The 16,223-nt window shown below is 34.1% G+C and overlaps 1 protein-coding gene across 1 annotated transcript in view; it reads left to right on the forward strand.

Annotated features, from left to right (window-relative positions):
* ANKRD50 (ankyrin repeat domain containing 50) overlaps positions 1-16,223 on the forward strand; it is a 49,060-nt gene that overhangs the window by 20,899 nt on the left and 11,938 nt on the right. Inside the window, exon 3 of the mRNA XM_055274643.2 lies at positions 13,346-13,575. Coding sequence (XP_055130618.1) covers positions 13,346-13,575 — 230 coding nt within the window. The remainder of the gene's footprint in view (positions 1-13,345; positions 13,576-16,223) is intronic.

Here is a 16,223-nt window from a genome sequence, read left to right on the forward strand (position 1 = left end):
TTGCAACAAACATTGTTTTACTAATGTTACACTGATCATAACCCAAAAAAATAATTTATTGAACTTTAGTATCTCCAGAGAGTTAAAAATATAAGTACTATTCTCCTTTTTAAAACCAATGGATAACAAAACAAGTGCAGAATAACATAATATTTTGAATCATAAGTGAAAGTGGGGAATTGCCACTCCATTTACAATTCAAACCATAGAGGCTCTTCCTCTGTTTCTTCTGTCCTAGTCCTTCCTTCCTTTCTCTCTCAGTCCTATTTGATTGTTCCTCCTGATATTCCTCTACCATCTACTCTTAAGGCCATAACAAAGAGAATACGTTATATTTATTGAGTTAATGTATGCCTATACTATTTAATAGAAAGTATAAGTGAGTCAGACAATGTATGTCTGAAAAACACTCACAAATTTGTTTGGGGTACATAAGCCGCAATTGATTCTTTCTTCCTTACTTCTTTCTATACTTGGTCTTGCCATCTCTCACACAGGTCAGTGGCCTTAAAGAAATATAACTGTACTGTTCACCCCAAACTTACAGTAGAGTGTTCTAGTAGTATAATTTTTATCAAAAATTGTAAGAATTATTTAACAGCATCCCAAGGGTGGGGAGATGTTAAAGCCTACAGCAGTTAATTGTAGTAAACCATGCATGGTCTTTTTAAAAGTTTTTAAGGTAACACTTTAATTTGTAAAGGTAATGCTATTTATTTTAAATAACTGATTATTTTATTGTACTGTTTATTGTATTGTCCTGTTTTTAATTACCAATATCTATTTTTTCTAGCTTATTAGTTGGAAATGTACATTTTTGGGAAATGCTCTTACATGAAAATAAATCTGTTATAAATATTAAAAAAGACTTTTCTCAGAAGATTTGCTCCCTCTCCTCAAAGGTTAGCTGGTAATTTATATAATGCAGCTTAATCTTAAGATCAGTTATCAAGAGTATAGGAAATGAGGTAATTGTGTATTGCCATTTTTCTGGAAGCTGGGATTTCAGAGATGACATATGGATATTTCTCTAGTCTTGCAGAAGTCAAAGAAAGATGTTGAGTACTCATTGTTACTCCTGAGTGACAGTAACAGGTTTTGCCACATTTTGGCATATTACAAATGTCCCTGCATTTGAGAGGTACTCCTCTCTTAATGACACATGAATTTTTTGTTTGTTTTTGTGTAACTCTAGCATTTCCTTTGGTAGCAGCTTAATTTACTTCTTTCTAGAGCCCAAACCAAAAAAATCATACAGCCTTTTATCTAGTACTTTGGAGTATGGTAAGAATAGGCTAATACTGCAAAAGTGGATGGGAAGATATAAATGTTTTGTAGGTACAAGTGTAAGATATAGAATACACATTTTAAAAAACACAAATTATGTAAGAGTAAATTTAATAAAGTAACCTATATGAAGGGAAATTTTTGCAGTAAGCCCTGTATTATGATTCTCCAGACAAACAGAGCCATTTATGTATTAAAAGAGATTTATTGTAAGGAATCGGCTCACACAATTTTGGGGCTGAGAAATCCTAAGACCTGTGGTCAACAAGCTGCAAACCCAGGAGAGCCACTAGTTTCATTTCAGTGGAGCCCGGAGGCCTGAGAATCAGGAGAGCTAATAGTGTAAATTCCAGTATGAAAGCCAGCAGTCTGAAGACCCAAGAAGAGCTGATTTTTCAGGTCCAAAGGCAGAAAAGGACTGCTGTCCCACCTCGTGGAGTCAGGTGAAAGGGTTAGCCTTTTTTTGTATTCAATCCTTGCTTGAATGAAGGCCACCACCCACATTAGGAAGGACAATCTGCTTTACTCAGTCTACCCATTCAAATGTCAATTTCATCCAGAAACACCCTCACAGACATACCTGCATTAATATTTGACCAAATGTCTGGGCACCCTGTGGCCCAGTCAAGTTGGCACATAAAATGAACCATCACAAGCACCTAGGAGCTGAGTGCAAGCCAACAGTGAACTGTTGTTTTTGTTTAATCTTAAAGACGTGGCACTGGAATAAATAAGCACTGTTCTGTATATCAATAATGAAATAAACCCATTCATTCATTCATTCCATAAATATTTATAAATCATCCACTTTGTGTGAAGTTCTGTGCTAGCTGCTGGAAATGCAGTGGTGAATAATATGTCGGTGGTTCCTTCTCTCCCAAAGTTTTTGAACGTGGATGCTAAACTGCCAATTCCTTAGTTACTTGATTAATTACGCTTGTTATAAGGGCTTTCATGGATGTTGTAGGAGTGTATACATGGAGAACTTTACCTACTTTGGGTTGTCGGGTGAGAAATGTAGTCAGGGAAGACCTCTCTGAATTAGTGATATTTGAGCTGATCTCTAAAGGATAATAGAAACCTTGAAGTGAGGAGGGGTGGAAATTATAATAGGTAAGAGACCAGCATGTATGAAGGTTCTAAGGCCAAAGGGAGGATCTGTTTAAAGAACCAAGCGCAGGGCTGATGAGATTAGAGAAATTGATAAGGCGCCAATTGTTGGTCAGATCCTGGAAAACAGAATCCTGTAGTTTGATTCAGCATTCTGGTAGGTCTAGATGGGCTTCGCTGACTTCAGTGTTAATGATCTGATCTAAGAGCATTGGTCTGTTCAGAAGAACCTCAGAGTACCAGCTGGAAGGAGGACAACTCATTAACAATGACTTGCTCAATATTACACATATGGAGGACATAGTCTCCTGAGTTCTGAATATTCTGACTCCCTGGTAATACCAAGCTATGTCTTTTGCGTTTCAGAGAAACGTTAACAAGTAATAATTTTGTGTTATTTTCAGTTTTCATACAGTAAAATTTACGTTTGTAGAGTACAATTTTATAATTTTGATAGATGCATGGAGTCATGGATCCACCTAGTTGTGATATAGAGCAGTTCCATCACCCCAACAATTCCTACTTGCTGTCCTTTTTAGTAAACTCCTTCCCCCAACTCCAACCTATGGCAACCACTGATGTAAATTTTATTCCTACAATAGTTTTACTTTTTCCATGTGTCATATAAATGCAATAGTATGTGCAGCCTTTTGGAACTGGGCTCTTTAACTTAGAAAATTCATTTAGGATTCACCCATGCTGTTGTGTGGATCAATAGTAGATTTTGTTGTTGTTGTTTTTTCTCTTACGACTGAGTGATACTCTGTTGTATGGGTATGCCACAGTTAGTTTATCCCTTTGCCAGTAGAAGATCCTGTACACTGTTTCTAATTTGGGGGATTATAAATAAAACTGCTGTAAACATTTATGTCATTTATGTACAGATTTTCATGTAGCTGTACATTTTCAGTTTATTTTGGTAAATACTTAGAAGTGGGATTGCTAGGACATGCAGTAGGTGTATCTTTAACTTTTTTAGAAACCTGTCAGACTTTTCCGAAGTGGTTGTACCGTTGGAAATGGCTATGCCATTGCTCTGCACCAGCACTTGGTGTTGTCAGGGTTTTTACTTATTTGCACAATTCTAATAGGTGTCTAGTGGTATCACACTGTGGTTTTAATTTGAACTTCTCTAATGACTGATGATGTTGAGCATGTTTTTATGTTTATTTGATGCCCTTCTGTCTTCCTCTCTAAAGTGTCTATTTTTATCTTCTGCCCATTTAAAAACAATTTTTGTTTTCTTAGTGTTTTGAGAGTGATTTATGTATTCTTAATGTGAGCCTTAGTCAGCAATTTGCTTTACGAATATTTTCTGCCAGTCTTCAGCTTTTCTTTTCATTATCTTAACAGTATCTAATAGCTATAGCTAATTTTAATAAAAGTCAAGTTTTCAATTTTTTTTTCCTTTATGGATCCTGCTTTTGGTTAAGTGTCTAAAAACTCTTTACCTAACTCAGTATTACAAAGATTTTCTCCTAAAAGTTTTATAGTTTTATGTTTTACACTGAAGTTTATGATCTGTGTTGAGTAAATTTTTGTGTGACGGGGTGAGAGATATGTATTGAAGTTCGTCTTTTTTGTATTTGGGCATCCAGCTGTCATTGTTTGTTCAGCATCATTTGTTGGAAAAAAACAAAAACAAAAAACAAAAAACAAAAAACCTGCCTTTCTCAAATGAATTACCTCTACAACTTTGTGAAAAATCATGTTCCTATATTTATGCTGTTCTGTTTCCAGAATTTTTATGTATCTGTCGTTAACAAATACATAGCATACTGTCTTGATTGCACTAGCTTTAACAGTAAATCTTAAAATTGGGTAGTGTGAGTTCTTCAACCTTTTTTTTCTTTCAGAATTATTTCCGTTATTTTAGTATTTTATAATTATTTTTTGAAGCCACATACCGTATGTCAAACAACTGGAAAATAATTGTAAATAGTCTTTACCTGGAAATGGGCCTAGTTTTTGTTTTCTGCAGGAGGCTTTAATGTGGAGGAGAGGTGAGTTAAGCTAGTCAGGAGTCACAAAATTTGATATTTGTTGTTGCTGTGGGTACCCTCAGTGCACCTCTGACCTCAAATCTTCTAATAATATGTTGTATTTAGGGCAGGGGCTGATTTTCCAGGTGGATTTTCTCAATATCTTCTCTACCTTCAGCTCTCAAATTCTTCTCTTCTGCAACTCTCTCAGCAGTGAGGGCAGAGAATGGGGACATTTTCTGTTTTTCTGATTAAGATTATATTATACCCCTCGATTTGGGGTGAGGTCTTCTGATCCTGCCCATCCCGTTGCTGTAGGCTGCTGCAGTGGGTTTCACTTGTGCCTCAAGGACAAGTAATGCTTATTCTATTCCTCCCCACCCACTCCTTGTTAAGGCTTTTCCATAGGAGTCATATGGGAGAAGAGCCTAGTCTGGGGGCGGAGCTTCATTCCATACCTTTCCCAGCCAGGGTGGTTGCTGTATTTTTTAAAGCCCTAAGGGGTCAGTAGAGAAAAGGCAGCAAGAGAGTGTGAACGCTCTTTATCAGTGGCCCCAGGGGCTCCACATTCTGTCTGTAATTCACAATTTTTCTCCCTCCAGCTTGTCTGAGGTGTTTTGTTAAAAGGCTAAAAGGCTAGGAGGGACACTTTTCCTAATACTCTATGTCTGAACAATTGAGGAAGGTGGTGAGCTGAAACCTGATGTTTCCTAGAAACAGTTTTAACTCTAAAGACACTTTTTACATGTTCAATCTGTTTATCCATCTATTATCTAATAGTATATTCCTCATAATTTATTTATAGTACTTTAAAAGCTTATTAATCTCCTAAGAAAAAGGCAGTAAGTAAATTCATTGTATCAAAGAAAAAGAACAATGGATGTCTTTCATTTCAGAATTTCAGCTGCTATTCTGCCAGGAAATCAAGAGTGTCACCACAAAAATGATAACTATGTGAAGTAATACATATGTTAATTAGTTAGAATTAGGCCTTCCTCAATGTATCTCTACTTCAAAACATCATGTTATACATGGTAAATACATATGATTTTATCTGTCACTTTTTTAAAAAAAATTAAGTAAATTAATCAATAAAAGGCTAGCTACAGAAGGATGATCTTGGCATTCCTCATTTTCAAGACAATTGAAAATGGGGGAAAAACTAATTCGAGGATTTTAAATTGAATTAATAAAAAATTAAGAATGTAATAAATATTGATTCAATATTAATGAAGGTAAGAAATGCAAGACATTTAGTTAAGATACACATACAAAGTCAAACCCTGTATCATACCATTGCTTTTAAATACAGTGTTATCTTTGTGTGATTGTGATAACTGACTGTCATTACATTATCTCATTTGGAATAATAATAATGTACATGTATATAAATATTCACAAATACAGAAAAGTCTGTTTTAGACTGTCTAAATTATTTATGTTTTGTGTACACATACTTTGGTGGGATTTTCGTTTTACAAACGATAAAATGTAACCTAACAGAAAAATGTGAATCTGTGTGTCACTTGATGCAGATATCCCCAAATAGGTGCTTTTGAAATAATTGAAAGGGAACTTAATATGGGAATTCTGAGTTTAGTAAACTTTTAATCCTTTGTTTTAAAGTAACAAAACTTTTTCCATCAAGTATTGTTCATTCATGAAGCAAATTTATTGAGTGTTTATGATGTGCTAAGAGTGGTTTTGAGTGCTGGGAAACTTAACAGTGCACAAGATAGGCATAGTTCCTGTCCTCCTGGAGCCTACATTATGAGCAAGGAGATGTGGAGGTGTGCAGGAGCTTCACTCTCAGCCTTGTAACAAAAGCAGTACAGAAGTAACACAACAAGTTAATCTAAGAATGTGATAAATGCTACAAAAAAACAATTGCAGGAACAGTAATGGTGATGAGGGCTGCTTTAGATATGGTGGTCAGAGAAGGCTTCTTTCAGGAGTAAAACTTGTGCTGAAACCGGAAGGATAAGGAGTACTGCCTGGGGGAGGGAGCTTTCTTGGCAGAGAAAGCTCAGTGTTAGAAATAGGTCCTGAATGGAAGAAAAAAAAAAAAAAAAGCTTGGTGTTAAAACAGAAAGGAAGACAATGTGCTAAAACGAAAAGGAGGACTTAGGAATGAACCCTATCTGCTTTTAACATGACTAAGACCATTTTAAATAGTACTGGGAAATAGCTTCAAGGCAAGAAAGTGAATGAAAAGCTCTATGTATTTTGAAACTATGAGAGACCTATAATCCCAAACCTCAATCTAATGTGAAAGTTAATATCAAATTGAGATGCAAAGCTGGCAGATCATTATTCGTTGAAATAATGATCTGCCTCTTGATGAATATCAAGAGGACAAAAGCTCTCATTTGATCCCAGGGAGATAAGTTATAGACTTGTGCTAGAAGTTTCCTGGACCCAGATAAGCATATAGAAAGAATGAAGAGGGCCCTCAGAGTGAACAGGCAACCTATAAAATGGGAGAAAATTTTCGCAACCTACTCATCTGACAAAGGTCTAATATCCAGAATCTACAATGAACTCAAACATATTTACAAGAAAAAAACAACCCCATCAAAAAGTGGGCAAAGGATATGAACAGACACTTCTCAAAAGAAGACATTTATGCAGCCAAAAAACACATGAAAAAATGCTCATCATCACTGGCCATCAGAGAAATGCAAATCAAAACCACAATGAGATACCATCTCACACCAGTTAGAATGGCCATCATTAAAAGGTCAGGAAACAACAGGTGCTGGAGAGGATGTGGAGAAATAGGAACACTTTTACACTTTTGGTGGGACTGTAAACTAGTTCAACCATTGTGGAAGTTAGTGTGGCAATTCCTCAGGGATCTAGAACTAGAAATACCATTTGACCCAGCCATCCCATTACTGGGTATATACCCAAAGGACTGTAAATCATGCTGCTATAAAGACACATGCACACATGTATGTTTATTGCGGCACTATTCACAATAGCAAAGACTTGGAACCAACCCAAATGTCCAACAACGATAGACTGGATTAAGAAAATGTGGCACATATACACCATGGAATACTATGCAGCCATAAAAAATGATGAGTTCATGTCCTTTGTAGAGACATGGATGAAACTGGAAATCATCATTCTCAGTAAACTATCGCAAGGACAAAAAACCAAACACCGCATGTTCTCACTCATAGGTGGGAATTGAACAATGAGAACACATGGACACAGGAAGGGGAACATCACACTCCGGGGACTGTTGTGGGGTAGGGGGAGGGAGGAGGGATAGCATTAGGAGATATACCTAATGCTAAATGACGAGTTAATGGGTGCAGCACACCAACATGGCACATGTATACATATGTAACAAACCTGCACATTGTGCACATGTACCCTAAAACTTAAAGTATAATAATAATAAAAGAAAATTAAAAAAAAGAAATTATCCTTTACTGTGATGCCATAAAGTTATTTTCCTATATTGTTTCTATAAGTTTTATTGCCTTGTTCGTTACATTTACACCTTTAATGTACCTGTAATTGAATGTAGCTTGCAGTTTTGTGTGAGATATAAGTTAATGGTCCATTTTAATAAAAACATCAACCAAAAAAAAAAAAGAACGAAGAGGGCAGGGCAGAATGCGTCACACAGATGAGCCATGTATGTGCAGGAGGAAGGTATTGAGTGTAGTACTGGGTGTAGTAAAAGGTATTGGATGTAGTAAACTCTACGGGTTGTGTACATCCCCGTAGCTTTTGATCTTAATTGGCTAGGGAGAAGTCAAAGCTCAAAGAAATTGTTCATACCTATAACTCTGATGCATAAGGAGACTTCTTGCTAGCCTAGACACTGCATACACTAAACTTTTAATTGCTGATCCAGAAAGAATTTACTCAAAAAGAGCTATCACAGGATACATAAAATATATCTCAGGAACAAATGGGGAAGGAATGTGAAAAACAGGGCATAAGAAACACCATAAAAAATGTTTTCATTGAACAAAAGGAATCTTTGACCAAATATATTGCCTTAAATGAAAACAATTAATGAATGATTACCCGAGTTAAACAGTTGTATGAAGCAGAGATGTTAAGTGCTTGGAAAAGAGTTGGTGAAACAACAGAATGAGATGGAACATAGCAAAAATCTTTTCTTATTATCACTGAACTGGGGAATCCCCTCAGAAATGTGACATAAAACTTAGAAGCTATAAACGGAAAAAAAAAAAAAAAAAGACTGATGTGTTATCTATATAAAAGTAAAAATAACAAAAAGAAAAGAAATTGTGCATGTCCAAAAAAATCCTTTCAAAAAGTCAAAAGAAAAATGACAAATGGTGGGAAAAAATTGTATTACATACAACAAACAATTTCTTTTTTTTCTTTTCTTTTTTTGAGACAGTCTCACTCTGTCACCCAGGCTGGAGTAGAGTGGCACTATCTCAATTTCTTAACACTCAGAGAGTGCCAATAAGAGAAAAATTAGCAGTCTTTGGGGAAATGGGTAAAGTGTATGAAAACACAATTTAAAGAAAAAGAAATATGATTCTTAGGCACATGTGAATATGATTGCCCTTATGGTTGGGAATTATAAATTAAAAGCATGAAGGGGTACATAAATAGAAGGAATATGTTCTAGTATTCAATAAGACTAGTTAACAATTTATTACATTTCAAAATAGCTAGAAAAGAAGAATTGTAATATTCTTAATACACAGAAGATATAAATGTTTGAGGTGATAGGTACCAGGATTACCCTGATTTGATCATTACACATTGCATGTAGGTATCAAAATATCACATATTTTGTACTCCCAAAATATGTACAACTATTATATGTTATATAGTATATAATATTAATATATGTATTATGTAGTTTTTTTAACTATTATGAGGATGCCGTTTTTCACCTAGGTGTAGAAAAAGTAAATAACATTAATCACTATTATGGAGGGGCTAGGAAAACACCTACTGTTACACAACTGTTGCCTGTGTGTGTATAAATATATACATATATATGTGTGATAAATATGTACACACACATTACATATATGAGTATATATATACATTATGTGTGTGAGTATATATGTATGTGTGTATGTGTGTGTATATATATAAAATTTATAAGGACAGCATCGCTTTGGCAATATCTATCAAAATATACATAAAGGCGTCCCTTAATCTAAAAATTCTATTCCTAGTAATATATCCTACTGACATACATGTATATTACAAAATTATGTGGACAAAATCGTGATAGATTTAAACTGTACACTATTAACAACTACATTAAGTGTAAATGATAAATATCTTAATTAAAGGATGGAATTTGACTGGGTAAAAATACAAGATTTAATTATATGTTGCCTATAAAAATTTCACTTCACATATAAAGAGGCAAATAGCTTAAATATAAAAAAATAAAAAAGTATATGCCATGCTAACCCTAATTAAAATAAATGTGGTGTGCTTACATTAATATCAGACAAAGTAGATTTTGGAGAAAAGACTATTACTAGATATAGAGTCATTTCCTAATGATACAGGGGCCAGTTACTTAAGAGGATGTAACAATCATAACATTTGTAGCCCTTAAAACAGAACTTCAAAATATAGGAAGCAAAACTAACACTATTTTAAGAAGTAGACACTTATATTCAAATATCTTAACACTCCCTTTTTAACAACTGATAAAGTAAATAAACCAAAAATCAGTAAGTACATAGGACCCTTGGACAATACTGTTACCAAATGAACCTAATTGTCAATTACAGAACAGTCTGCCCAGCAACAATAGTGTATGCATTCTTTTTAAGTGCATACACAGCATTTGCTAGGATAGATATACTCTGGGCCATAAAATAAGTCACAATAAATTTGAAGCTGTGGAAGTTACACAAAACATGTTATCTGATACAATTGTATTAAACTGTGCTAATACAGATAAAGATAACTGGGACATTCTCAATTATTTGAAAGCTATATAACTCACTTCTAAATAATGGATATTTTAAAGAAGAAATCAAAGGGAAATTATTTTTAAGTGGATGATACTGAAAATGCTTAGAGGGAAATTAACAGCATTAAAGGATTATATTAGAGGAGGAGGAAAGTATGAAAAATGACTTCAATTTCCACTATAAGAAACTAGGTAAAGAAGAGCCAATATCCTGGAATAGGCAAAAGAAAGGAGATAATCACTAAATCCTATTAATATTGCTCACCAAATTTCTTTCAAATCTGTCTACTTTTTGCTATCCCCACTGCTACTAATTTATAATTTGCTTTCTCATATTGGTTATGGCTAGTCAGTGGACCATAGTGGGTAAGAGTGGAGACTAGGGTGCCCCCCACTATGATGTGCCCAGGACTAGGGGAGAAGGAGATTGGGAAGAGGTGGGGCTGGGTCCTGAGACACAGTACTTGAAACTGGGAATGTCCCAGGCAAACCAGGATAGATAGTCCCCCTTGTGTAGGTTCTGGAACCAGACCTTGGACTTGAATCCCTTTCTTACCACTTATAAAGTAACAAGTGACTGATCCTCTTGTGCCTTGATTACCTTTCCTGGAAATGAGTATTATAATAGTACCCACCTTAAAGAATTAATGTGAGAATCAGATGAGTTAATGGATGTGTGAAGTACTTAAAGCGTAAAGAGCACTGAATTAAAGTTGGCAGTGATGGCCTTGGTGATAGTGGTAGTTCTGGATGGAGATTTTTTTTTTCTAAGTTCTAAGCATTGGCCTCATATCTCACTCTTTCCTTCTAGACTTACCGTACATCAGATTTTCCTTCACATATACCAGAGTTATCTTTCTAAACTCCAATATAAACATATCAATTTTCTGCTTAAAATATTACAGTGGCTCCTTAATACCCTTAGAGCAAAGCCCACAATTTATAATAATACCCAGCATTTACTCATTTTCATGCTTCTCATAATTCTTTCTTCCATACTTCACTGATTTTTCTCTTCTTTAAGTCTTTGCATGTGCTGTTGCCTCAACTAGATTTTCTTTCCTGTGTGTCCTCCCCTACCCCCAGCTATTTCTCCTGACTAAACTCCTTCTTCTGGCTCATTACCTTACCAACCTCAATTCCCAATTTCCCTGACCTCTTCCCCCACACTTTCCCTGTCAAAAGTAACTTAAGATGGCTTCCTGTGTGCTATATCTGAAGTGGTACTTATTATGTACATTATTCTAGTATATTGTGTTCTCTATATATTGTACTATATGATTACGTTACTGATTTTTCATCAGCCATCTTTGTGCTCATAATGGTCAAAATATATGTGTAAGATACAATAGAGTAGGTTTTCCCAAACTCAGCATGTTCCTTGCCAGGATTACCCCACCTTCCCTCTACCCTCCTGTAGCAGTATGATTGGTTCCTCAAAACTTAGTTCATCTTGAGCACCTAATATATGAATATTATTCTGACATTCTCTTCTTTCCCTGCCTACTGCACTTGAGTTGGTCATTTCTTCTTATCTTGTTAGTAATTTTACTGCTTTTTATTATAGCACTGAGAACAGTGCATTGAAGTTAATTCATTTTCCATTCTAGCTTGCAACAATGTCAAGTCTTTAGGTTCTACTGTGGGCACTATGCTAGGTTCTAGGGTTATACTGATGAGTAAAACCAATTTAGTCTCTCTTCTCTTGATGCTTACAGCTAAAGAGAAATTTTAAAAAGACACTACATAATTAAATATAAAATTGCAAATTTGTTAGTAGAGTGGAAAAGAACTACTGTATTTGATGTTATGGAAGCATGTAATAGGGATTTGACCTTGAGAAGGTTACTCTCAACATAAAATTGAAGATAACTACATGAAGAGAGATGAGAAGTGCATGCCAGGCAGAGGAAACTGCAAATGAAAAGGCCCATGTGTAGTTGTGTCTCATGAAGTCATTGAAAGAAGGCTAGTCTGGCTGGAATAACATTTGAAGTGACCCTGGCTGCAGTAGAAACTCACAGGAGGCCAGCTGTTGGAGGCATGTAGATTGTTAGGGTAGCCCAGGTAAAAGAGACGAAGAATTGAGGTAGGTTGGCCTACAGTGGTGATGTTACAGGATATTTGAGATTTTTTAAAAACAAATGATTGATTCTTGCATGGTGATAAATTAGATCTTGGTGGCTATTATATTGAAAGACTAAGAAAATACACTTTTAGAACACATTATTTGTAAGTTTCTGGTGTGCATAACTGGATGGATTATGTCCTCTTCACTGTTGTATCTGCTCAGCACATTATTGACCCCACAGCACACATCAAGTAAATATTTGTTGAAAATGAATGAGCATTCTTGTATTTATGAAAATGTTATATTCAACTGCAATATAAGTTACACGCATAGGAAATGCATTAATTAATGGAGTAAAGCCTAATACTTTGTTCTTTACTTTGAAGTTTGAAAATACATCAAATGGGATCTAGAATATAGTTCATCTTTGTACAGTCTTTTAAAATAAAACTTGTGGAAGATGAGCTTGTATAAACTGCAGTAATTTTGTGAGAAAAATGGTGATAAAATACTTCTACTACAGAACTCTTGATATTTTGCTTTTTATTAAGGTGATCCCCAGAGATTGTTTTGTTTTCCACTCTGCAACACATTTTAGCTTTGTCATAAGGAAATCACACTTTTTATCATTGACTCAAAACAATCAGAAAGGGAATATTGAAATGTAGTTTTCTTCAGTTCTGAATGCCTTTGTTAATTATGCTGAATTACACACCCACACACACCCACATACTCTTGATTGTTCAAAATGCTGTAATTGGAAATACAAACTATTTGGGACCAGTGTTGTACTTAAAGTAAGGAATTGAAACTTGTATATTTTTTGTTCTAATACCTTATTTTATTCTTAAAAGAATTTATAATTAATACTGTAATGTTTGAATAATAAATCTTAACATCATAGCCACTTAACATTCAAAATGCTCATGTGTATGTGTTTTACAGGTGTGTTCTACTCCCTCTTCTGGGAATGAAGCCTCCCCAGCAAAGCCTATACCTGCTTGTTGATTCTGTTGATGAAGGGTGTAACATTACTGAAGGTGAACAAACGTCTACCAGCTTATCTGGGACTGTTGCAGCACTTTTAGCTGGTCACCATGAGTTCTTTCCACCATGGCTATTGCTTCTCTGTTCTGCCCGAAAGCAGAGTAAGGCTGTTACTAAAATGTTTACTGGTAAGCATAAATACTTACTGCCATCCTCAAATGCTTTTCATTAATGAACTAGTTTCTCAGAGGAAAAAGTACGCAGTTGAAGATCTGCGTGTTGCATTTGCTCCTTCTATCAGCTATTCTCAACTGTGCCTTTTGAAATTTATATAAAAAAGCCTTAGCATGTTTTTAAGATCATTTAAACTTTACCTTTTTTTCGAGATTCTTTTCCTAAGTGCTTTAGTAACAGGAGTATCTCATGCCATATTTGCTGCTATACATCTTGGGGCTGCATTTATTATGTTGTTGTATCATGATCAATTTAAACCTTTTTCTGATGTTTGAGATTACAGTCTATATAATATATAAAAGTACACTGTCAGAGTTTCTTTTTTTTTTCTTTCTCTTACTTTTTTTACTTTTCTTTATTTACTACCATAATAAAGTTGTGGTTACTCCTATTAGATTAACACACTCCTCTTTGTCCTGTGGGAAATAAAAGGAGTGTAAAACAAGGACCTATCACAGGATATATAGTGTAATTGGAGAGATACTAAGTTAATGGTTAATTAGCCATATAACTTTTGAGTAGTTCTATACATTTTACAGTATGTTGAAATCTTGTTAGTTTGTTAAAATAATTTTCTGTAAGCGGCTTTATTCCTTCTATCAGGTTGTCTCTCTTCAGTTCCCTTGCTACTAAAGGCAGCACTTTCGGTTTCCACATATGGCATTCTTTCTTGTTGTTATTGATAAAAATATAGTTGGTAAAAGTTTAATAATTTAAATGACAATAGCTAACACTTAACGTAGCATTTAGTATGTCAGGCATAGGTACAGTAGAAGCCTCTTTTGGTCTGTGTCACAGTTCCTTTCTATTCCTCATTAGAGAAAACCAGTATTATTCACTTATTTTATATGCTTTCAGCTCATATTTTATATTATGTATGTTTATAGTTTACATAAATGAAACACTCCATACACCATCTGAGCTTTTACCACTCACTAGAGCCATGTGACTTTACAAAATTTATATTCTCTGTGCCTCTGTTTCCTTATCTATGAAATGGGGATTATAATATTACTTTTCTTACAGGGTTTTTGTAAGGTTAAATGACAAATTACATATGAAGCACTTAGGACAAAGCCTAATACATAGTAAGTGCTTCAGAAATATATTGTTGCTATTATTCTTATTATTTGATTCTCTTTTTTTAGCCAACAATATTTTTGAGCCATATTCATTATAAATCCATTTCACTGGTTTTAATTGGTAGATAGTACTCCTTCCCATCAATAAATCTCTTTTTATTTTTCCATTATCCTGTTCATGGACATTTAGATCATTTTCAGTTTTTTGCTGTTACAAAAAATGCTTCATGAACATATTTGTTCACGTATTCTTGTGCACATGTGCTGAAAGTTTACGTTATAAATCTAGACTTGTAATTGCTGGATTATAGAGTATGTACATTTTGAACTCCAGTTAATTGTACTTCTTTTTTTGGGATATTAATTATTTAAATTGTTGGGCTGTATACAAACATGTGACCGCTTCTCTGTTCATGGTAGATGTGGAATTTTGAGGTAAAAACTTAAGGATATTGCTAAAGTTATTAATACATATTGTCAAATTGCTTTCCAAAAGGATATATATCATTATATTCCTACCTGAAAGTGTTGGGTGGTTTCTTTTTACTTGCACCAGTATTGAATTATGTCTTTCTTTAATTTGTCAATGTGATATGTGAAAAATACTCTATTATGTTTATTTGTACTTCTTGTTTACTGTTGAACCCTTTCTCCTTTATGCCTATTTCATCAATTTGCCTTTTTTCCGTGAAATTCTGCTATCTGACCTTTATGTTTTTATTGGGAAGTCAAAGTAATTTTCTTACTGATTTTCAGGGCTTTTATTTGATATTTTTTCAATTCTTTGCAACTATTTTCTTCAGCTTTTTAAAATTGTAATAATTATTTTGAAGTATATTATATGTAACCTCTAATGTATTTCCTTTACTTTTCTGTATTCTTAGTTTTACCTTTAATTATCTTGTCCATATACACTATTTTTTACTATAAAAGGTATGAAATAAAGCTCTAACTTGAATAATCTGTAAAACCATTAATTTTCTCAGCAATTTATTGACTTCCTTTACAATTACTTGGTGATTTTTTTTCATCATACATTAAGTTTGGGTGTGTGTACATATAGATATGTCTGTGTACTATTACTCTATTTCTAAACTATTCATCTGCTTTTCTAAACTATCTGTCAGCATTATTATGCAAATAAAATGTTGGCTTAATTTTTGTAATTTTCTTGCACAATTACTTCCTAGCTCTCTTTGCCATCATTATTATAATTTTAAATTATATATTTTTACCTATATTCCTCTAGGTTGTAATTGCATATTTTAAATTATAACTATCAGTGATATAAACCAAAAAATTATTAAGATTTTGATTAAATTGCAATTTAAATAAGAAAGAATTTGCTGTTTGAAATATGCTTTCTTTGTACTCATAAACGTAGCATATCTGTGCATTTATTCGAGTTTCTCCTTACATTTTCCAGTTTTCCTTCTATATGTCCTACACATATCTTTCTGGTCTTTGCTTATGTTTTAAGTTGAAATGTATGTGTTTTGAGTTGCATGCATTTGAAATTA

Source organism: Symphalangus syndactylus, chromosome 4 (assembly GCF_028878055.3).
Source record: "Symphalangus syndactylus isolate Jambi chromosome 4, NHGRI_mSymSyn1-v2.1_pri, whole genome shotgun sequence".
Classification (NCBI taxonomy): domain Eukaryota; kingdom Metazoa; phylum Chordata; class Mammalia; order Primates; family Hylobatidae; genus Symphalangus; species Symphalangus syndactylus.